This window comes from Dipteris shenzhenensis, chromosome 24, assembly GCF_047967505.1.
Source record: "Dipteris shenzhenensis isolate YYH24624 ecotype China chromosome 24, Dip_SZ_1.0, whole genome shotgun sequence".
In the NCBI taxonomy this organism is placed as follows: Eukaryota; Viridiplantae; Streptophyta; class Polypodiopsida; order Gleicheniales; family Dipteridaceae; genus Dipteris; species Dipteris shenzhenensis.
Genome location: NC_141619.1, coordinates 25,227,644 through 25,252,090, shown reverse-complemented (window position 1 = coordinate 25,252,090; position 24,447 = coordinate 25,227,644). Strand labels below are relative to the sequence as shown.

The 24,447-nt window shown below is 47.6% G+C and overlaps 1 protein-coding gene across 8 annotated transcripts; it reads right to left on the bottom strand.

Annotated features, from left to right (window-relative positions):
- Positions 1-458: 458 nt before the first annotated feature.
- LOC147886409 (DET1- and DDB1-associated protein 1-like) lies at positions 459-22,809 on the bottom strand. Of its 8 annotated transcripts, none has more exons than XM_087395760.1 (7): positions 22,639-22,809; positions 22,385-22,501; positions 22,145-22,201; positions 21,859-21,919; positions 21,622-21,683; positions 837-970; positions 459-735 (listed from the first exon to the last, which is right to left on the bottom strand). In XM_087395760.1, exons 2-7 carry the CDS (start codon positions 22,466-22,468, stop codon positions 660-662), a joined length of 474 nt encoding a protein of 157 aa, XP_087251886.1. In that variant the 5' UTR covers positions 22,469-22,501; positions 22,639-22,809; the 3' UTR covers positions 459-659. The 8 variants fall into 8 exon arrangements, with proteins under 8 accessions (XP_087251886.1, XP_087251887.1, XP_087251889.1 ...); XM_087395761.1 differs by having other exon boundaries at positions 22,385-22,476; XM_087395763.1 differs by having other exon boundaries at positions 22,145-22,198; positions 22,385-22,476.
- Between the last annotated feature and the right edge of the window lie 1,638 nt (positions 22,810-24,447).

The following is a 24,447-nucleotide window of genomic DNA, read 5'->3' as shown; positions in this document are numbered from 1 at the left end:
CTAGTGGGGGTTTGAGGACGAGAGCCCCCAAGGCGACATTATAGGAAATATTCCTTGAATATTCCATGGACGACTAGTCGATTCCACTGACTAGGTGGACTGGTTGGCTCTACCGACTAGGTTAATTGGTCGGTTACACCAACTATGTTGATCCGACTACCACCCTCATAGCTATAAATTGTCTTCTCAAAATTTTGTGATCCATCGATAGCATTGCTTTAAAGTAGTAACTTACGACAAGCTGCAGTAACACCTTATTTGTTCATATGATTATAAGCCTTGAAGCCATGATGAGGAAGACTCAGAATGCAAATGAATCCAAAAGACATGAAAGTTTACACGAAACTATTTGAAATTACTGTCCACCTTAGAAATCACAAAGGTCTCGTGCAAATTCGAAAGAGAAGATTCATCCCTGGCTAGAAAGAGCTCTTATTATTAGCAATATTAACCTTATTTTTAAAACAGCTGTTTTGAATCAGAGACTCAATACTCTAAATGATTCTTCCATCAACGAGTAAATTTGGAAATTTCTTGTTTGGCTTCTACTAGGCACAAAATAAAAAGACCAGGTAGACCCACATTGGCACACACGACATGAACAAGCAATCCCAAATAATCATATTACAGCATTCCTACTGCACCCGGCTGCCACGACTTCAAAGATAACAAACACCAAAATTGCTACAGCATTTTTTGTAAGATTTGACAGTTAAGTAATCAGCTCCCAATGCCCTATCAACATACAATCAGGTATAAAATACTTCAAAAAAGAATTATATACACTAGTGGCACGTTGATGCTTGTAAGATGCAAAACACACTATTGGGATTCACCTTCCAGTGTCTCCACCAGAAATTTCAGTTGTCATTTCACCTTCTGCATACCCTCCATCATCTATGGAGCTCTTCAGCTGCTTGTTTGCATGCTCTTCCATAGGAGAATCCTGGGCTGGCCTTTTCAAACCCAGCTATGACAAAAAAGAGCAACAATTAGTTCTGTGAGTTTTGCCTTTTCTTAAAACTTAAAACAGAACACTGCAAAAGGAAATCTGAATATTCTCCAAGTTGCACGTATGACACAAGGGATTTGCAACAGATGCACAGCACTCTACAGAATCCGTAAATGCCTATGACTTAGACTCAGTTCTCGAACATCATCATCTGCCAATCAAACCACCATTGGCAGCAGCCACAAGCAAGAATAACACTCAGAGTGCACGTGCTCCCTGTGCAGCTTACTGTTGAGAGAGTTCAACATGCACAAGCTGAGCTCCATAATTCAGAAGCAACCCACAGGCAATAATATGGACGAGGCTATTGCTATTTTGGTAAGGTCTTCCAATAAATAGAGCAATAAAGTAAAGTATCCCTCTTTTTGAAATACTTTACAAAAAGCAATAATATGTAATTACTGGGGTGTACTTCAGCTGAACAGCTATACATAAGCCACCCCTAGGTATGAAAGTCTTGTACCAGGCTAAGCCAAGCCAGGAAGAGCTAGGACTTGCCACTGCAACCATATTCTTAAAATTTAAGCCACTACCAAAAAAAGATCAGCGCCCTCGTGAGAGTACTTGTTTCTATTTCGACATACATGCAAGGTGGGAGAGATGGTGGATGAATGCAAGGTGAATAGAGAGAATGCTACGTGAGATTCACAATGAAAGGGTGATACCCTTTCATTAAGGTCCCTTGAGATCACTCAAGTTCCATATTTGCCTATGACCCATGCATCTACCATTCAATGCACCCTTCCCTTCCTATTGCCCCTAGGACCTAGAAACGTGTGTGCACATTTTTATTACTAGAATAATTATCACATGTCCAAATTCAATGCCGTCTGAAGTAGTGGCTCCAACTCGACTAGTCCTATCTACTGAGATGATCCACCGCCATAACAATAAATACATATACATGTGACACCATTGGTGTATAATATATAATAATGTTTTAATGTCTACTAATCACAGATTAGTGATTTCTCTTGTCATGACACTCCCTCCTACTTGAATGGACAGAAGTCCTCTTCTGGATCCTCTCGTCTCTTTTTCTTGCATACGCTTCTCTTTAACTTCTGCATTTGCATCTCCTCTTTATAATCTGCAAAAAGTCTTCTCGTGGTAGTACACAATCTCTTTTGAATCAGAACTTAAATCCCATATTTAAGTTATGGTTCCTCTTGATGCTTAATATTCAAAATGCAGAAGTACCACTGCAGTGGCTCTTCAATATCTCTTCATACTCAAAATTCTCTTCTGAATACCAAGCTACTGAAATCTCTTTAGAGTAACCTGCTCAATAAGCTGAAACATATTCTCAATAAGCTCGTCAGTATTAAAACGATTCTCTCACCCAAATGTTTCATTGGACTAGGTAGACCTTGGCTATAGATGATTTTGCGTTGAAGAGCTTCTTAATCTATAGAAACTATAGATCATCAATCTCTTTTTTTTTCCGACTCTTCTATTTCAGCCCTGTTCATCCTAAAAGACGCTCTACATCGAGGAGAAAATTCTTTATTCTCTGTTCATACTCTACAATGAATATGCCTCCTCTCTATTCACTTCACACATCCATACACCAGTGTTGGCTGAATGGATAGCATTTACTCTTGGTTCTATGTTCACCAAACAGTCCTGGGATGAGGAGGTAGAAGCCTTACCCTCCTGCTTGGATGCTTTGCCTTTCCCTTTTACAGAATTGGTTTTGGCAACTTTGGCTAATAGAGTAGGACTTTTATGCCATGGATGCCCAGGCTTATGTTTCTTACATCTGAAACATTTACCCTCTTTTTCTTCTCATCATCGGTCATGGAACAAAATGGTATCCATCTAGAACGTGATTGGTTGTTAACATTTTGTACAATAGCTTTCTCTTTTCCTTTGTTGAAAGGCTTTCGAGGATTCAATTTCCTCTCAACAATCTCAGCCAATTTAGTGAGGTCTTTCAAGGTGGTTGGGTTGAACATTTCACATACCTCACTTTCAGGGTTAGGACTGCTAAACACTTCTTCCTTCTATCATCCTCCCTCTTCTCATGTAACTCTAGAGAGAGTTTCCGGAACCTAGCTGTAAATTCAATGTTACTCTCGTTATCGAATTGCCTGAACCTTTCCCAGCGGAAGGTCAATTCTTCTTCATGCCTCGGAGGCATGAAAGTGGTCTTAAGCTGCTCTACAAATTTGGACAATTGAAGAATAGGCTCTTTCCCCGTTTGTATTAAGGACCACCACATCAAAGCATCCTTCTGTAGATGCAATGTGGCAAGAGCAAGCTTCTCGTGGTCAGTCTTATCTTGATGGGCAAAATATAGCTCAAAATGGTGAATACAATTGAGGATTTTATCCGCCTCTCTTACTTCATCATACTTTGGGAATTCTATTCTCTCTCAAGCTTGAAATTTGGCTCTCTTCGAGGGGTTACCTAGATCTTCATCCCCAAAATTCAGCACTCTCTTAGTCCTAATTTTATCATAATGGACTATTCAATCATATGGCTAAGCTAAGAAACCAGCTTATCAATGAGAGACTCCTCTCTTTCTCTTCCATATGGATTATAATCCATGTGTACAAGATTTTGAGTTAAAGGTGTAAACTCAGCGCCTTGCTCTTGGATGGACTCGTTTCTCCCATCATTTCTGAAGGAAAACTCCCTATCAAGAGATTCTTGAAGAAGAGATGACGGTAATTCTATACATGGGTTATCATACTCAATATGTGTGTAACTCTCATGTACATTATCCTCTTTAGGAGGAGGTGATGGTGTTCACTCCTTGTCTCCTTCTAGTAGTGGAGAAAAAAGGACAAGTTCATTATTAAATATCCCTTCTCCTTCCATTCTTTCCTTTTAGTAATTCAAGAGAGAAAATGACTTGCTGTAATTTCAGAAAAGGCGTTTATTTTACAGCAAAAGTCAAGTGTTGTAGAGTTGGTGGTACTTATCCGACTCCCGCTTCACTTGTGTCAAAAAACCACTTAAAATGACCTCTTCTTCCTTCTCTTTTAGCCTTTCTTCCTTGCTTTTATGCTGTAAACTCGTACACACCGTTTGGGCTACTTGTTTTGAGTGGATTGGAGCTCTAGATACCGTTATAGGGGGTACTTGGTGGGTGGATCACCCCCTTAAAATCTTGTTGTGATCTAATTTTTAAATTTTCCTTGGGGAGAACCGGGGGGGGGGGGGGCCTCTTTTTCTCATGGTTTAATAGTTTTAAGGGCTTATTTGCACGGGGGATCAACCCCTTTAGGACACCCTGTTTCCCGTCTGAAGACCAAAAAATCAAAGAAAGCCCTTATCTCAAGAGTTCCAAATTCCAACCTTTCCAAGGTTCGTGTCTCGAAGTTTCAAGGACTCAAAGCTTTTCTGCAACCCTGTTTTCCTGTCAAAAGATTTAGATGACCTCGTCCTTCGCATAGGGTTCGACCAAAGGACTGTTTCGCACACAGATCTGTCGCCTTACATGTCCTCCTTTATCCGGCATTGTGCTACGCCACTGCAGCCCTAGTCGCATGCGTCCCTCCGACGCGGGTTTCCTTGCGCCCCCGCCTTCACGTGCGACTCCCTTCCGTGCGCTCTGCATTGGCTGCTGTCCCGTGCACTTGCGCCCTCCCTCCTTCTCTTTCCGTCCCGGTAGTGGATCATCAAAGCTCTAATACCAAATGTGAAGAACCAGCCTTCTCAAGAATAAAAATGTGTGCAATGCATGCAGAATTTGAATGCCAATTGGCCCTCCAATGGGAAAGAGCGCCCTCGTGAGAGTACTTGTTTCTATTTCGACCTACACGCAAGGTGGGAGAGATGGTGGATGAATGCAAGGTGAATAGAGAGAATGCTATGTGAGATTCACAATGAAAGGTAATACCCTTTCATTTATGTCCCTTGAGATCACTCAAGTTCCATCTTCCCAGTTACATCTACCCTTAGCCTATGACCCATGCATCTACCATCCAATGCACCTTAATGCACCCTTCCCTTCCTATTGCCCCTAGGACCTAAACACGTGTGTGCACATTTTTATTAATAGAATAATTGTCACATGTCCAAATTCGATGCCGTTTGAAGCAATGGCTCCAGCTCGACCAGTCCTATCTGCTAAGATGATCCACCGCCATAACAAATTGGTCGGTGTCCATCATAAATATATATACATGTTACACCATTGGTGTATAATATATAATAATGTTTTAATGTCTACTAATCACGAATTAGTGATTTCTCTTGTCATGACACCCTTGAGTAAATCTGTAAGAGGGACTGCGTGTGTCGAGAAACCATCCATGTGCGAGTTATATGCTTGACACAAACCCACAAAGGATCGAATCTCCTAAGCCGTCGTGGGGACAGCCCAACTTGTGATAGCTTGAATCTTCTCTGGGTCCAGTCGAATCCCTTGAGCACTAATGATGTAGCCCAAATACTGGATTTCCAGCAAGCTCAATTCACTTTTCTTTGCGTTGAGGTATAGCTGGTTATCACGTAATAATTGTAGGGCACATCGCACATCCTTAATATGTTGCTCGGCTGTAGCGGAAAAGATAAGGATATCATCGAGAAAGATGAACAGGCACCCAATATACTCCGCAAATACCCGCAACATCATCTTGTTGAATGTTGGTGCATTCTTCAGACCAAAGGACATGACGACGAACTCGTGATAAGCTCGCTCTGTTCGGAAAGCTGTCTTTGGGATGTCAGCTTCAAAAATTTGGACTTGATGCTAGCCACTCTTAAGGTTAATCTTTGAGAAAAAATTTGCACCATTGAGTCGTTCCAAGATGTACTCGATGGGTGGCATAGGAAACTTGTTGCTTACTGTTAGCTTATTGAGTGCTCTGTAGTCAACACATAGTCGTGCAGACTTATCCTTCTTTGCCACAAACAGAATGGGTGTGGCATAATGGAACGAAGAAGATCTAATAAACCCTGCACACAGTAATTGAGACAACTACTGCTCTAACTCCCCCTCCATAGACTTGAAAAGTCGATACGGAAACTTACTTGGAGGTGTCGAGTCCGGAAGTAGATCAATGAGATGGTCTTAGGGTCGGTAGGAAGGAAGCTAGGGGGACATATCATCCCGGAGCATGATGTCTTGGAACTCTTGGAGTAGATCCATCATTGCTTGTCCCATCGGAGGAGTGGCTTGAGCTGCAGTGATTTGGCACTGGACGTAGACAAGTGCACACATGGCACTCTTGCAGGCGGCACAACCTGCTTGATATGCGAGATTAACGGAATCACTGTATGCTCCGATCACTGTGTATCACAGTGGGCTCAGGTAAACCTTCCACAATAGTGAAGTTGTCATGTCGCCAATTAGGCGTCGATACATGCTCATGGAACCACTAAATCCTGAGGATCATGTCGCACCTACATCAAATGAGTCAAAACAAAATCCCGCGTAAACATGGTCTTCTGAACTGAAAAAGTGAAATGGATGGCCTTATGCATGATGTGTGCACAAGTCGGGCGTGAACCCGTCCACTGCAAGCTCGTGAGGCACCAAGGTACACCCCACTATCTCGGCAAGCTGAGGGGAGACATCATCTTCTAAACTTCCCATATCAAACATGACAATAAGCTGATGCCAGTTAGCTGTGCCTTACACTCGAATGAGCGCCTTCTTTTAATCTGAGAAATCGCCCTCCTCCTTACTTTGAAAGACCATCGTGGGAACTACGTTCAGAGCAGGAAGGACGGCATTCGTAGCTAAGGATGGAGGCGAGACTAGAAGAGCCAATACATTGGCGACGAACGAAGTAGACGCTTTCGCAACCTTCTCGACAAGCCACTTCTGACAATCCTTCTTGCCATGCCCAGCGATGTGGTGGCAATGAAAGCAGCGATGTTCTTGGTGGTACCACTTATGCTCGTCGGGCTGTAGATAGCCTCCCGTAATGCCCGCTTTAGCCTTCTCATTCGGAGTCATCTTGGGCTTGGACTCCTTTTGACCAGAAGCCTGGCCGTCTTTCTTTTAAAACTGGTTGTCCTTCTTTTGATCCTTACCCGCTGTGTTGTTTGACTGCTGGGGGACTTTGGGATCTTTCTGGACCAATAAGGTCATCACGCTGGCACAACAATTGGGCATGACGGAGAGTGCAACGATGAAGCAATTCATTCAAGGATTGGACACCAACATTCGTTATACCATTCGGAACTTCGACCCATTGGATTACGAGCGGGCGTTGACCCTCACACAGAATCAAAATATGATGTTGAACAGGGGGAGAAAACGGACTTTTGAGGTCGGCCACAAAGATTACCCAAATGAAATTCGTCTTAACGTTTATGCTTACTAACCCAATGTTGCCACTAGGTCACCGCCTCACCCATAAGGTGAGGGGCTGCGAGGTGGACTTTATCTTGCTCATCTTGAATCCACGCTAATGGAAAATGAGCTACAGACTGATGAATAAATTGCAAAATTGATGAATGGTCACACTTACTATCATACTTAACAAAATTTCGCGTGGACCAAGTGAGTGGTGTTACCTTTGTCGATGACGAAGCTGTGGCGGTGACAGCTGCTGCACTCAAACTTGCCTGCATAGCGGCTAACATTTCCTTGTGTTGGAGAAGCATCGCCTCTCAATCTAGCTTTTGTTGCCTCTTTGCCTGGGCAAGCTCTACACATCGCAGTGCCTCCTCATTTTTGTGTTCCTCACGCATCAACAGCAACAGTTATTTGAAATCTGTGGTTCCTCCAACAGCTTTTTTGATTCATTTTCCTCCAGACGTTGTTTTGTCTTGTCCAGCAGTCTTCTGCTTTCTTCTAGCTAGGATGAATGTTCTTCGAGTTGCTATAGGAGGACCCGATTCTGCTCTAGAAGGTTCGCCATCACTTCTTGAGCACGTGGCGGAAGAGTGTCTTGTTGGTAGTCTCTCTTCTTCAAAGTCTTCAAGGGTGAATCCTTTTCCTGACCCTTCATTGTGTGTCCTTTCCGGATCTCAACACAACGATACACTCGTGGTACTTAAGCTCGATACAAACCGAAGCTCTGATACCAATGTAACATGCAACAGTAATCTGATCGTGTAATTCACAGCAAGACCTTCTTTAAACCTTTAGCAAGGAATTAGTATAATCCACCATAGAGAGAGAAAGGAGATGACGGTAGAGAGAGAGTAGAGTCGACAACAATTGGGTCCCTGTACCCACTGAGGGCCCCCTCCCTTGATAAGGGGAGAATTTGCTTTATACTTGGAGAACTGAGAAATACAAAGAACACTCTTCGAGAGAGCACGGACACGTGCATCTGACTGTGCACACGTATAGCAGGCCCAAAGACCTGATGGGTGTTAGCCCTCTCTACTCTGAAGACTAACTCGAAACGCACTACTGCGACAGATTTACATGCGTAATCGAACTTCAGAACTGCGTATGAAAATTCATAGAGTAGAACAGTGATCGACAGAATCATTCATGATAAAACAATAAGATAGATGCAATAGAATATCTGTATTACACTTCTCCGAGCAGTACAACACCGTACTCTCTGATACATAACAATGTTCCTCTTCTGATCACACTGATCCTTGCTCCGATCCTCATCAATGAGCCCCCTGAATGATCGCTCTCTTCTCTTTTATCTAACCGGCACACATAACTCCTTTACGGTTGCCGTGACGGTTGCCGTGACGGTTGCCGTGACTCTTCAGTTCTCCGCCTGGTCCTAGAACTTCCGTCTTTTCATATCTCACTATAAACTAGATACAACGTATTAATGATAATAATCTAAGGACTCCCCCCCTAGTTCCTCTTTGCTGTTGCTGCTTTTGCCCTTAACACTTGGCACTCCCGGTGAATCGGATTCCGGATCCGCATCCGAACCCACCGGTTCTCCGCTACGGTTCATCCTCGACGTCACCACCGTCATCGTCCGCCACCGCCGCTGCCGCCGGAACTGCTGGAGCCGCCGGCGCCGGTACTTGTACTGCCGGAGCCGCTTGCGCCGGTCGAAGTAAAGGTAGCTGCTGCGGGTTGAGAGCATGGGCATCCACAAAAATTTGGAGCTGTCCATAGAAAGGTGGTGCCGCCGCCCCCGCCTGCTGAGCTACTGCCGCCATCCGATGAATATAGCGGCATGCTGTCCGCAGGTCGACCAACATAGCTGCTCTCTCAAGATGACTCGTTCTCCGCAGCTGTTGTAGCTCCTCTTCATGCAGTCGGGTCTTCTCAGATAGAGCGAGTTCGAGATCGGTTACCCGCATACTGCGATCTGCTTTCTTCGCCACACCATCCAGTCGTTTCATTACCCGCCCCAATTCCTTGGTTTGGGCACCTGTTGATTGTTTTGCCGTAGTAGCTCTGATCTTCAGCAGATCTGCCATGAGGCTCTTCACCTCAACTTCATGTTGATGGTGCTCTTCTTTCCGGGCGAGATTGAGTGCCAACAGCTGAGATCTGGCATCGTCACACTGCTGTTGCACCACCGCGACGTGTTCTTTCAGCTGCAAAAAGTGCCTTGCGTCAAAGGATTCCCCGTCCGCTGGCTCCGGAAAAGCTGCCACAAAAGCGGCTGCTGCGTCCGCTTGGGGTCGTGGCTTCATTGCGGGAACCTGTGCGATCTCGGGTCTTTTTCCTCTAGCCTTCGCTCTTCAGAGGGCTTCTTCCAGTTCAGCGATCCGTTTGACATAGCCTTCGGAAGAATCCACCGGTCTCGCCGCTGTCTGCTTCCCGAGAGTATTTGCCGATGTAGAACTTCCACCCTCCAGTTGTGCTGCAGTTTCCGTCACCGGTACTGGTGGTAAAAATGCTGTTCCTGCGCCCCCTCCCGCCGGATCATCCTCATCCCTCCGGGCCAACCGTCGATCGAGAGGCCTGCAAGCCCGCTCCAGCTCTACTCGCAATTGACGTTGATGATCAAGAAAAATACCCTGCATCTCTGCGACGAAGGCTTCCGATAAATCCAACAAAAGTGCCTCGTCCAGCATGCGTGTAGAGCTAGAGGGTTGCCGGTACCCCATCACTTCCGCTTCCAACAACTGCACCCTGGCGGTCGCAGTTGTAGCCTTCTCCGTCAATTGTTCCGTCAGCCGCAGGTGTTCTTGAGTTTGGGCGACAATCGCCGTCCTTGCTTCTTCCATATCCTGCTGTCGCCGTGCATCCATCTGTTGGAATTGTAACAACTGCTCCTGCAGCTGTTGATTGCGTTCGAGCAGCCTGGCATTTTCCTGGCGCAACCTCGCCTCATTCTCCTCCAGCTGCCCCTTCTGAAAACATTGGAGCAAGCGCTCCGCCAACCGTCGTGCCGTGACCAGATCATATGTCTCCACCGGCGGAGATAGCTGCAGCTCACCACTCCCCCTTGGGACTACACGGGTTTCCTCCTGACATGCCTGTCTCCCCGAACTGTCCTCCCGAGTGTGGACTGAGCTTTCCCCTTGCAAGGCCTCAGCGTCCGGGCGGGTTTTCTTCAACATTGCTCCTTCCGGCACAAGAGCCAACTTTCTTTTCGATAAACTGGCCATGCGGCTCGATGTTGCTGAGACCGCGGGCCTACTCCTCTGGCTGCCCTGTGGAACTTCTGCCGGAACCACCACCGCAGGTACTACCGCCGTAACCTCCACCGCAGGTACTACCGGAGTCACCTGGTTCCTTGGCGTCAGAGCTCCCTCCGTTGTTGATCTTGCTGGTTCCACCTCCTTGGACTCCTTGTCCGAAGCATCGTCTGTGGACTCCTCCACCTCCACATACGACCCTGGGACTACCGGTTCCGCATCTGGTCCGAACAAAAGAAATAAGACTTGCCCCATCCGGGATGTTGCCGTTGGCTTCAAGAGCTTCTTGGCCACCTCCAGAATTCTGTCCGCCATCAGCTTCGCCCAGGGAACCGGTTTCCCTTGCTCCGCCCTCTGGAAATAGGTAAACTAGGCCTGTCCCAGTAGCTCTGCTTTCACCTTCTGCCAGAGTGCCTCCGCAATAAACTTGTAGCATGTCTTCTGCGAAGCATCCAGCTTCTTCATGTTGTACTCCCCCTTGCAACCTGCGCCGAGAGCTGCGTCCATGGCACTGCTGGTAAGCTTCGTGACTTTGCATGGACCATCCACCGGCAAGTGCAACCGGGCCGCTACCAGCTCCTTGCACAAGGTGAAAGTCTTTCCATACACCACGACCTTGCGCCCGCGTGCAAGCTGCGCCAAGATATCTTGCGCCAATGGATGAACTGGTGTCGTAGCCCATGGCAAACCCGCGAACTCCACCAGACGAGCTCGTGTCAGCCAAGACTGCACAGCCTCATCCCCAACAGGTAACGGATTGATCAGATGGAAGACCACCATAGCGGCGAGAAGCTGGGATGCGAGGGAGAAGAGTTCTGGAAAACAAAGAGTCGGAAATAAGCCCCCTTTTGCTTCCAAATTGCCTTTTGGATGCCCTGGTGAACTCCTTGTTTGCATGCAACGATCAAGTGTCCCATCATCCTGATAAAAGCCCCACTTCGAAGATTCAGTAGATTGCATGGCGGCGTCCTCGCTCCGCAACACGAAGCTTTGCTCCCACCGTTTCTCGGAATAAAGTGAGTGATACCACACGTGCGTACTAATAGCCCCCATCATCGGTTTCTCCACCGAAATGGCTACAAATGCATTTGAAATGATCTTCACAGGTGGTATCTCCGGAAATGGGTAAGGTGGCATGGGCCCTGTATATGGTCGGAGACGAAATCCATTTACCGGCTTCTGCAACAGCTCCCCCTGTAGTGTTCCTAATCGGAACGTGCCGTCACCATAACGCTCCACCACCCAATATGGACCTCCCCACCGTAACTTCAGCTTACCCGGATGCGGACCCATCCGAGTGTTAAACAATATCACGGCATCTCTCCGTTTGAAGGTCTTCTTCTTTGAATGACGGTCCACCCAGACCTTCCGTCTGTCCTGGACTACCTGTGCAAGATACGCACTGTTGAACCGCTCCTCACCCAGCCGATCCAGCTGTTCAATCCTCCGGTCTACGGACTCGTCCCAGCCCAATTTCTCTGCCGCTGCAATCCGCAGACTCGGTACTAGGAATTCCATGGGGACCACTGCTTCAACTCCGTAAACCAACTTGAATGGCGTGAACCCCGTCGCAACCTTATAGGAAGTCCGGAACGCCCATAATGCGGAGTAAAGTTTTTCATCCCAATCTGTCCGATTTTCATTGACCAGCTTTTTCAGAATGACTAGCAACACCTTATTCGAGGACTCCGCCTGTCCGTTTGCCTGAGGGTAATACACTGTGGACTTCTTATGAATGATTAGGTGCCGGGTAACCAGTTCCCGTAACACCGCATTAAGGAAATGCCCACCTTGATCCGTGACGAGCTCAACCGGACATCCGTACCGTGTCATAATGGCTTCATAAAGGAATCTGGCCACAGCCTTTGCCGAATTATCCTTCAGTGCTCTGGCCTCCACCCATTTGGTACAGTAATCCGTCGCCACCAGGATATACCGGTTACCTGTCCTCCGCGCCGGCGGCGAAAACGGACCTACAAAGTCCAGCCCCCACTTCATGAACGGTTCGAGGGCCAGTATGGGATTATGCGGCATCCGGTCCCGACCTGATGGCTGGCCCAACCTCTGGCACACATCGCATCTTTTGACGAACCTATGCGCATCCCCCATTAATGTTGGCCACCACAGACCTCCTTGGAGTACCTTCCGTCCGGTTACTTCTCCTGCGAAGTGTCCACCGCTGATTCCTTGGTGAGCCTCTTCCAGGATGACCTCCTGCTCATGTGGGTACACACACCGTCGCAACACACCATCGAGCCCCTGCTTATACAATTGGTCAGCAATGATCCGGAAGTCTCTGCTCTTGAGCGCGAGCCGTTTCCGCTGGTCTCGCGACATTCCGTCGCGCATCTGGCCCGTGTCGACAAAGTGAAACATGTCGTCGTACCACGTCTTTGGAGCTGCCGGTACCACCGCCTCCAGTTCGAACAGCTGGGCATCCGGAAAATCGTCTTCCACACCCATCGGGTCTTCGCCAGATTCCAACCGCGAAAGGTAATCCGCTACGGCATGTGTACTTCCTGGTCGATGGACCACCGTGAAGTCGAACTCCTGTAAAAGCAGCATCCACCGGGCCAACTTTCCAGTGAGCTCGGGCTTGTGTACCAAATACAACAAGGCGGAATGATCCACATGAAACGTGAACCGATTCCCCAACAGGTAGTGACGAAACTTTGTTACGGAATAAATCATCCCCAATGCTTCCCGCTCCGTCGTAGAGTAATTCCGCTCGGCTTTTGACAACCTGCGACTTGCATAATACACCGGTCGGAACCACTTGCTTGTCGCTTCCTGCATGAGGACACTACCAATAGCCACGTCCGAGGCATCCACGAAGACATGAAACATCTTCGTCCAATCTGGCGGCTGAACCACCGGTGCTGTCGCCAACATCAGTTTGAGCCGTCGAAAAGCTAAGTCACAAGCAGGAGACCAGACTACCGGTACTTTGTTGAGTTGGTCATACAGTGGTGTCGCCACATCCGCCAGATACCGCAGCATTCGGCTGTGCCATTTAACCTGCCCTAGGAATCTCCCGAGCTGCTTACCGTTGCCAGGAACCTTGGCCTGCCGAATCGCTTCGACCTTCGCCGGATCTACCGCAATGCCTTCCGCCGAGATAATGCAACCCAGCAGCATACCGCTGCCCACGGCGAATGCACATTTCATAGGGTTCAGACACAACCGTGCCTCCCTACACCGGGTTAAGCATTTCTTCAGATGCTCAAGGTGCTGCTCGCGACTCCCGAAAACACTGAAATCGTCCAGAAATACCTGCATAAAGATTAGTAAATAATCATCAAATATTTCTTGGACCATGCGTTGAAATGTTGCCGGAGCATTCTTTAGCCCAAATGCCATCACCAGGAAAACAAATGCTCCCCACTCCGTGATGAAGGCTGTTTTCTCTCGATCTTCTGGTGCCATCTGCACCTGGTTATACCCACTGAAGCCATCCAGAAAAGAATACATCTCGTGACCTGCCACTGTATCCAGCATAGTATCATTAAACGGCAAGGGAAACGGATCCGTGATTGTCGCCGCGTTAAGCTTTCTGTAGTCAACACAGACCCGCAACTTCAAATTCTTTTTCGGAACAATCACTATTGGCGAAAGCCACGTTGCACGGTCAACCGGATAGATAAACCCGACCTTTAGCAACCTGTCCAGCTCCTCCTTCACCCTCTGGGCATAGTTCGGGTTCATTCTATACCGTTGTTGCCGAACCGGTATCGCATCCTTCTGCAGATTGATCCTGTGCTGATAGAATTTGGGATCGATGCCGAGCAAATCTGTGTAGTCCCAGGCGAACACGTCTTTGAAGGATTTCAGCAATGTCTCCAATTTTCCCCGAAATCCTTTATCGAGCTTCGCACTGACACGGACGTTCTTTGGCTCCTCCTCCGTCCCGAGGTTAAGATCCAGCAGCTCGTCTTCTTTGACCCTCCGCGAGCGACGGAGTTCCTGCTCGAAAACTCTTTCCGCCTCCGCCACTCCCGCTTCGTCCGGCATGTCTCCTGTGCCTTCCGGTAGACTCCCTTCGACTGGTTCTTTCGTGGAACTGGATGACTCCTGCGTAGCCGAGGGAATCTGATGCTGATATTGCTTTAAAACGGCAACCACATCGACCTCGAACAAGCTTACCAGCTCCGTATTCCTACTGAAGTAGTCATCCTCCTCTTCGACCCCCATTCCGTCCATCATATGGATACCTTCCGCCATCGTCGGTCGGAATGGTGTCCTCAGCCCTTGTTTGGTATGTACCGAGAGCTTCAGCTTCTTTTTTCCTTTCCGAATGGTGATGCGGTCTGATTGCCAGTCTTGTTTCACACGGGCCTGCCGCAACCACGGTCTTCCGAGCAATAACGGGTATGACCCGCTAATATCCTCCATCCGGAGAATCACCGCAGCGATTTCGAACTTCACGCCGCAAACCTCCATTTTCAATCCACGGAGCAATCCTAACGGCTGCACTCTCCGTTGGTCTGCCATCCGAACGGCGAAGGGTGCTGATTCCCATTTTGTGATACCCAATGGCACCAGCATTTGTTCGGACAGGATGTTGACCCCAGACCCTCCGTCCAGCAACACCCCTCCCACACGGCTGTTCTCCAGTGTTACGGAAATTACCGGGACCGCTTCGTCAAAAACAGGAGGCTGTACTTCCGCTTCAGGCTTTGCAGATCCGTCTGACGACACTTCCATTGTTACCGCTTCCATCTCCGACTCCATCGCCCTGACTGGTTCCGTCAATTGTTTGATGAGAGAACTCCGGAAATTGGGTACCAATGCTAACAATTGCTCCATTGTCATGTGTATTTGCTGTTTCCGCAAATCCTGCCATAAATCATATGGTTCAACACCCTCCTCGCCGGTCATCAGGCTGTCCTTCTGACTGGTAGGTAGACAAGTCGCTTCTGGCTGCTCTCCTTGCAGGCGCCTTGCCACCTTCGCACCATTCTCCGTCACCGAGACTGCCTTGTCCGCGCTCGGCCTAGGTAACACCGTTGGGGTTTTCTGGACCCATGCACCGACCGTCGACCGCACCTTTTGTTGTGCCTGCCAGTCCAACGCCGTAGGTCTCCCCTTCTCTTGCGGGGCCTTGTATTCCCGCACCTTTTCCTGGGATCGTGTGACCACGAGCACATCTCCGCTCGCACTTCCTCCCACTTTGCCTTCAACAGGGACACCCGCCGGTACTTCCGGTACTTCTTCGGACGTCGGACTAGGCTCCTTGCTATCCTGTTGCTGACTGGCATCATCGCATTCGATAATCAGAACCGCATTCACTGCTGGTGTGGACTTGCCTTCTCCGGATCCCCGGATTGCTTCCTTTTCCGCCTTGTGGCGCTTGAATAATTCGCAATCTACCTTTCGATGTCCGGGTTGATTGCAATAAAAACATAGGAACGTCCGTTCCCCTGCTGGTTCATCTGCACCTGTTCCAGCCGTTCTCGGCCGCCAAGGTCTTCTCGCCGGTGCGGCTGGTACCGCGGCTGGTGCTGCGGCTGGTGCCGCAACTACCGCCGCCACCGCTGGTGTCGGGGCTATTCGTGCGTTATAGCGGCAGATCTCCGTGGTATGCGTCGCTGTTTGGCAAATCGCACACCACCGCTCATTCAAACCGCATTCCTCTGCTAACTACCGCCGCCACCGCTGGTGTCGGGGCTATTCGTGCGTTATAGCGGCAGATCTCCGTGGTATGCGTCGCTGTTTGGCAAATCGCACACCACCGCTCATTCAAACCGCATTCCTCTGCTAAGTGTCCTGCATTCCGGCACCGATTACACCAAGTATCCTTGCGAACTTTTGAAGAGGACCCTATTCCACTATCCCGGCTTTTGGCTCCGGCAGCAGATCCTTCCGGAAATGACTTCCCTGCCGTTTTTCCAGCCTTCCGCCTCATGGAACGTTTGTCCTCCTCCTCATCCGACTGATCCGACTCCTCCTCATTATCGGTATCGGAGTCTCCCTCAGCCTCCTCATACTTCACTTTTCCTTTCCTTCCCTTGGAAGTAAACAGAACTTGTTCCGCCCTCACCGCTGCTTGGACGACTTCTTCCAATGAAAGAGCTTCCAGATCCAACGATGCCAGGGACCTTTTCAATCCTTTATTCAGCCCCTCCATGAAGTAAGCATTTTGGATGGGGACTGCCGGGGTAGTTGCTGCATCGAGGCGGCGGATCAACAACCGAAACCTGGCCGCATACGCCTCCACTTCTTGGTTCTTCTGTTCCAGTTTCCCCAGTTTGGCCAGGACATGAACACGGGTCTTGTCCTCCCGAAACCGGAGCAAAAAAGCATCCCGCAGTAGATCAAACGTGGCGAAATGGGTAGCTCCATATTGCGCGATCCATACTGCCGCCTGCTTCTGCAGTGTCGGGATGAAAGTCGCCATCTTCATAAGATCTGTCGCCTGCACTGGTGGAGCCGTATTCACCATCCATGCCATCTCAAATGACAGTATATGTGCATCCGCATCCTCCTTATCCCGTCCCGAAAACTTGGGGTACTTCACCGTCATCCTGGGTACCAGTGGTGGAATAGCCGCGCTACTTACCGCCGGAACTCCACCCCCGCCTCCTCCTCCACCGCCTCCACCTCCCCTACCGGGATCTGGTGACGGACCTGGGGCTCCGCTTCCTGCAGGCACACCACCCCTCCGTCTCCTGGGACTCGGTGGTGGGGAATTCCGCAACGGTGACGCTTCGTCTTCCGGAGGAGTACTTGTTAAATCGAACGGGCTACTGCGTCCGGAGGATTCGCCTTCCTCCTGAACACCGGAAACGACTGGACCTTCCTCTCCTGGGATCAGCGGAGGTGTGTCAGAGCGGCTACTACTCTCACTATCCGTGAAGAAGCCGAAGAGAAGATCACGTTGAGCCACATATCTGTCATGCCGTTCCTCGCGGGTTGTACGTGCCGATACTGGAGTTGCAGGCTCCCGAGGCCGTGCCGAAGAGCGCGATGTTCCCCCTGGCTCACTCCCAGCGTCATTCATGCGCTAGTCCACGCACCGAGGAATCAGAGTATTACAGATGGGGAGCATCCAACCTCTCCGGGGTATCCACCGCGACGAACATGGAAATCTTCCGTGGTCGCCAAAGTGTTAGCCCTCTCTACTCTGAAGACTAACTCGAAACGCACTACTGCGACAGATTTACATGCGTAATCGAACTTCAGAACTGCGTATGAAAATTCATAGAGTAGAACAGTGATCGACAGAATCATTCATGATAAAACAATAAGATAGATGCAATAGAATATCTGTATTACACTTCTCCGAGCAGTACAACACCGTACTCTCTGATACAGAACAATGTTCCTCTTCTGATCACACTGATCCTTGCTCCGATCCTCATCAATGAGCCCCCTGAATGATCGCTCTCTTCTCTTTTATCTAACCGGCACACATAACTCCTTTACGGTTGCCGTGCCTCTTCAGTTCTCCGCCTGGTCCTAGAACTTCCGTCTTTTCATATCTCACTATAAACTAGATACAACGTATTAATGATAATAATCTAAGGACTCCCCCCCTAGTTCCTCTTTGCTGTTGCTGCTTTTGCCCTTAACAATGGGCAATGCCAACCGATACCGAGACCTTGATGCTGTCCACATTGACGATGTAGGACACTTCTGCAAGGCTAGGGAGAGGCTTGTGCTGTCCACCGGAATGCAGGGTTACTGCGTGAGTGAGAGAGTGAAAGCTAGGAGTGAGAATGAGCTGAGAGATGACTGAAATAAAGAGCTGAGAATGAGCTGTATAAAAATGTAAAAGATAACTGAAAAGAGCTGCTGAAATAGACCCCCAACCTTACTCCGTTCGCTGTCCCGACTCCCTGTTTGATGCGCTGTGTGAACACCTTCCCAGAGGACTGAGCTGATGCCAAAGGCTGAGTCTAGTCAGAGGGCCACTGGGGGTGAGTGTCAGGCTGTTCAGAGGGGGCTGAGGAGGAAGTGCTCGGAGAACTGAATAAGAAATGAGGCAAGGGGCTCCCCCTTGAATAGGGGGCTAGGGCTGAGCCAACCTGCCCTAAACAGGCCAACTTCTAGTCGGCTGTTAAGGGCTGTCTTTGCAGCCCTTTTCCAAAGACAGCCCTTTTCCCCATAAATGCCCACCTTGGGTGGGGTGCAGGGCAGCCTATATAAGCAGCCCTCCCCCAGCCCATTCCCCTTCATATGATCCAGCCCTGAGGGGGCCCAAAAGGGCTCCTATCCTAGGCTGGACCTAGACCTATCCCTAAACCTAAGATGGAAAAACTAACCTACTGTTCTCCAGTGGGAACCAATGAACAAGAAATGATCTTCTGACTTAAGGTTGAGAGACTGACTTACGTAGCTTGTGCCTGGCTGTCCCTAGACAAGGGCTCACAAAGGGGTCAGAGCATACGACAAAAACTCCTATTAGGGAACTATTATGCACGTGTCGATGTAGCCAGTGTGTCACTTTGCACCCAAGTGTAGGGATGCATGTGACACAAGCTGAAGAAATATACAGATAAACGCAGGAGATATTTGTTTTTCAAAGAGGGAGATTATGTGCATTTGCGTCTCCATAAGAACCGTTATGCATTGCGGAAAGAGAATACCAACACAAAGCTTGCTCATAGGTATTACAATCCTTACATGATCATCCGCAAGGTTGGAGAGGTAGCATATCAATTGGAGCTACCCAGTGTCTCCAAGATCCATGATGTTCTCCATGTGTCTTTGCTGAAACCACATGTGGGACAGCATGTCCATGTTCTTCCTGAGTTGCCACCTATGGATGAGAAGGGCCACATCCTCTATGTTCCGGAGCGCATTGTGGGTTTCAAAGACCATGTACGGAAACAAGGTAGAGTATCTTGTCAAGTGGCGAAGACTCCTTGAGGATGAAAACAGCCAGACAGCATTGTCCAAGAGCACCCCTATCTCCTACCGGGCTGATTAGTAGTTGCTATTTGCTGCAATTTTTGGACAGCCATGCTGTGGAATTTTGAGGGCAAAATTCTATGGGAAGGGATGGATGTAATGAAGGGGGAAAAGGGGGCATTTTAGAGGACCTCTAGAGGCCTCTTAGGTGGGAAATGTTTAGGGACTATACAAGTCCCCATCCACCCCTTATTGTACACTTTTTGATGTGACATCTAATCCTATCTACTCCCACCTCCTTCCTCCTACATGCTGCCTGCACTCTCTCCCAATCTCTCTCTATCTCTCTTCCCCTCGCCCCTTTTCTCTCTCTTCCTCTCCCTCTACCCCTTTCCCTCCTCTCTCTCTCTCTCTCTCTCTCTCTCTCTCCCCCCTCCTTCCTCTCCCCTACCTTTTCCCCTTTTCTGCCATTTTGGCCCTTCACCAAATCTTCCCCTTTCCCCTTTGCTACCACAACCAAGAGATCCTCCTTGGTATTTGCTTCCCCATCGTGGGTTTCTTTCGTAGCGATAGTGCAATGAACTACTTTTATTTCTCGTCACAAGTATCAGCCTTGGGTAGGGCCACTAAAATGGGCACCCCCACCCTTAGGTTCATTGTATCTCAATCTCATAAACCAGTTGGTCTTTCATAGCCGTTAATAAGCTTTCTTTCTTTCTTTCTTTCTTTCTCTACAGCATTTCTCTTCCCAACCCCATCATTGAGTTTCCCACGCGCTGCTCGGAGTTTCCAGCTGCCATACAAAGTTCATTCCCATATGCGATTGGCTCCAAGGTGCTGTGAATTGATTTTCCATGCTGCAATTTGTGTTCCAGGAAGTTCTTGGGCCTGTTTCCTAAGTGTGAACCAACCAAACTGCTGTGATTTGACTACGGGAGCTGAGTTTGACGGTGGTCAAGTTTTCACAACCTCTTACAGAGCTCAACCCTTGAGTCCAGCAAGCTCATCAGCAAATTGTGCTCTTCTCATGGCAACCCCAATCCCCACTCCAACTTATAATCAAGAGTCAGATGTTAAAGCTAAGTGACTATTGGAAGAGATGTTGCATTACTACATCCAATCATGTCTGTCATCAGGGGAAATCCACTATTCTATCAACATGACAACATTTTAAGCAGCCTATGAAAGCACTCTGATAGTTTCAACCAAAACACAAGGTGACCTTAGCTGATTGGATTTCAGGAAATGCAAGGCACCTACTACAACTCATGACTCAAGGATCAAATGAACAAAGTGCAAGAGCACTATCAACGTCAAGCCAATAAACATAGACATCATCCAAAGTGAGTGAAAGTGTCATGGTATTGTTACAAGCATCTTCAACACAGCTACAGACATAGATGACATCCAAAGTTTAATGAAGGTGTCATAGTACTGTTATAAGCATCTTCACATAGCTAAAACACAGTGAAGCCTATTTTCCCAAAGCTGCATATTGCAAATTGCTTAAGAAATACTCAAGGTTCAATTTGCAACCATCTTGGGGTAAAATCCATCTTACACTTCACATTTCATGCTTGACATTGTATATAAGTGATGAAATTGTTCCCGATAGAAGTATGTTCCTGAAATCAAAGATGAGTATTTCTCCTCTTTCGTAAAATTCTTATCGCTGAGGCATGGGACATGTCACCAACTCACAATAGAGTACATCAGTATCATGACAACCATGCCGCTACTTGGCAGACGGGTAAAAACATGCAGTATCCTGACATTTTGCAGTGGTATTTCTAGCATTAGAAATTATCTACTCCACACTAGTTCATCTAATCCACAAGGTCATCTCTTGAGTGTGGGAGGGGATGTCTCGTATTTCTTTCCCAAACCTTAAACGTATGGATGGTTGGATATGCCATAAGCTATGACCCTTCCAAGAAGAGACCTATCATAAAGCAGAGACTTCTATTTATATCATTGTATCGTACACCCTGTCATACGCGCCTCTTCATGCACATACCTTTTGAGGCCCACAGCCTTTCAAGTGTGGATCTTTACTATCTATGTAAGAGAGATTTCAATGTATGGATAACTCATTCTAAAACATTCTGATTCCATACAAATTCTTCGTGTCTACTATCATTATAACCTCTTAGCTCAAACAATATCAGATTTCAAGGAATTCTTACAGAAAGACACGAGCTTAAAATACTGCAAATAAACATACACTTCATTTTATCATTATAAAAGCTCGATGCAAAAGGATTTACTTTGTGTTCGGCTTGTTGGTAAAACTGTCGCAGTAGAATGTTCGTTGCCTCAGTTGAGATAACTGCCAGCCACAAATATGTGAGTCATAAAATGACTGCTTCACACTCTTAATTACTCCATGGTCACACCTGCAGATAATTCTATGAAACTTTCTTCAAGATAACGTTCAAATCATTTCAGTGAACCAACTGAAACCAAATATAAAGGAAACGGACGAAAGAAAGAACAACAGAGACCTTGGTGAGCCGGAGGAGCGGTTCGATTGTGGGTGGCGTAGTATGTAGCTGGTGTGAGTCGCTGAATGAAATTTCATCAGAATGTGTACTAAACTCAGTAAAGCAAGCAAAAGCCTTGTGCCGTATTAAAGGGAACAAAAGAGAGCAACAGCACATCTGATAGTTACAAGACATGAAATCATAATGTACGTGTCCTAACTATCTGCCAGGCAGAATACTGCCCTTCTCACGAAAGCAGTTAATACGCAAGAATCAAGCACTTAATCCATCACAATGTACTTCATACCTCGATAAAAACAGAAAAATCTGATTGTTGACTTGGCAACTTTATCTTGAAGGGCTGCTTTGACAACATAGAGCTCAAAGTGCAAAGCGTTTAACTCATACACACATTGTCATATTTTATCTCTAGCGAAACAAGGTTTAGCTACATAATGGACGACAAGAAGCAGCATTATGTGTGTTTCGTGTATTCCAGAACCAAGGCAATGAAATTCTACGCTCTGCAATGAAGATATAGCCGTACCAAAGGATGAGAAGGGTCTGATGGCCTCAACTGGCTAAAATTGTGCGGATTGTACGAAGGCCAGTCCCCAAGAAGCGAACCCATCGCCTTGCCTAAAGGACCATCAGAGAAGAGCCCCTGAAGATATGTAAAAAGCATTGATTCGCAAGGCGTGGATGAACGCGACAGGAAAAGTCGAATTTTGAAGAGAGAGAGTGCATAAAATGGCAATGGGAGAAGGTTGTGAGTGCGAAAGGGATTGGAAAACTAGTTACCTGAAGCTAAAAGGGGGAGAAGAGAAATGGGTAATCGGTCGATCGATGGATGGATTGATGGAACTCTTTGAATCGATGGATCGATGGAGCTGTTGAAGAGATGCAGCAAGGACTAGCACTTGTGGCTGATGATTATGAATTGGTTCACTCTCACTCTAATTCCTTCTAACTTCTAACTAACGGTGTTTACACACACTATGCCTCCCCCCCCCCCCCCAACCTTCATTCAATGCATCTCCACCTTGGACCGGCCATGGGCGGGCAATCTTGCCCGTCCATGAACCTTACGGTGGGCCAAGTGTGTAAACACCCTAAGCATCTTCCCATACACTCTTGCTTACACGCTTCAATTCAAATAAGATGAATGACACGTGTCATTCAATAGGCCTCCCCAAAATAAATGGGGAGGCGAAGCGGGGGGGGCTAGGGACGAGCGGTGGAGTGAGAGAAGCTAAGAGAGAGAGAGAGAGAGAGAGAGAGAGAGAGACTAGTGGTTGAGTGAGGGAAGCTAAGAGAGAGAATGGGGAGGCGAAGGGTGGGTGGGCTAGGGACAAGTGGTGGAGTGAGGGAAGCTGAGAGAGAGAGAGAGAGAGAGAGAGAGAGAGAAACCCAAAATCATTAGTTGTGCATAATTGCCCCATTTAGTGCTTATACAAAGGCCAATGAGAGAAATCTGGATTTTTTGAAAATAAAAAACTCCCCTATTTTAGCTTTGCCAAAGTAGAACCATTGCTAAGGCTACCCTGTGAAGGCAGGCCAAAAACGTTGGGCAATTCTTTGGGCACTGCCCACTTGTGCTCTGTGCATCGGCTTGCTTGGCCGCTACATGTCAGAAAAAAAACTAGAATGCTTGGCCAGTTGCTAAGTACATGGGCCCACTGCTAAAAGTATAATCTCACATTTCGCTCACCTTACCCCTACCAGCCAGTAGATAAGGGTGCTTTCACACATGTCCACGGACACCCAGGCTATGAAAATCGTATGTCTACCCCTACAAACACACATTATCATGCGTCCATCTGTGGTTCGTTTCACAAGGCATGGATGCTTCCCAAGCAAAGTTTTATTATATTCAATATATGCACAGCATCATTAGGCTATCCAGTTTGGCAAGGCTGTCAGCCTACAAACGTGAGGGACCCAAGTTCGATTCGTGATTGGCTCAAATCTAGCGGACATACTCTTGCGTGGCACATTGAGACTGCCCAAAATTGTATCCCCTGCCCATCCATGACTCATTCTCCAAATCATTTTGTTCATCACGATGGGCAGACGGCTATGAAGGCTTCTTCTTATCGACGCAACTTTTGATTGGAGCACACGCCATCCACCCATTCTTGGGCGGATGGGTGTGAAACGTACCTAAACACCCACCTTAAACTATGTAGGCACATGCAATAATTGCATTCCTTTTCATTCTTGTAGTGGATCCTCACACACCACCCACCCCTTTTTCGCCTTGGGCACAGGCACTAGGCGATGTGTACCCGCCCCTTATGAAGTTTAAGCATGGTGAGCTAAGGACCAGGGGTCTCTCTACATGCCTGGGTCCATCATAGCACTATATCTTCTACACTCCTTGAAATTTTGAGTGAAGGGAATTCGGATCTTCTCTAGTGATGTAGTTGCATGATGAGAGTATTCACATATTATTTTGCATAGCCGATCATGTAATCTACCTTTCCTTAAGATTGAATGAGTATAAAACCTAATGCCAATCTTGAAGGATCCATTAATTTTCAAAGAATGAAGATTGCATCGCTCAAAGTTTTAAGTTGTAGAATGCCTTGGATTCTTTCCAAGTGGTTG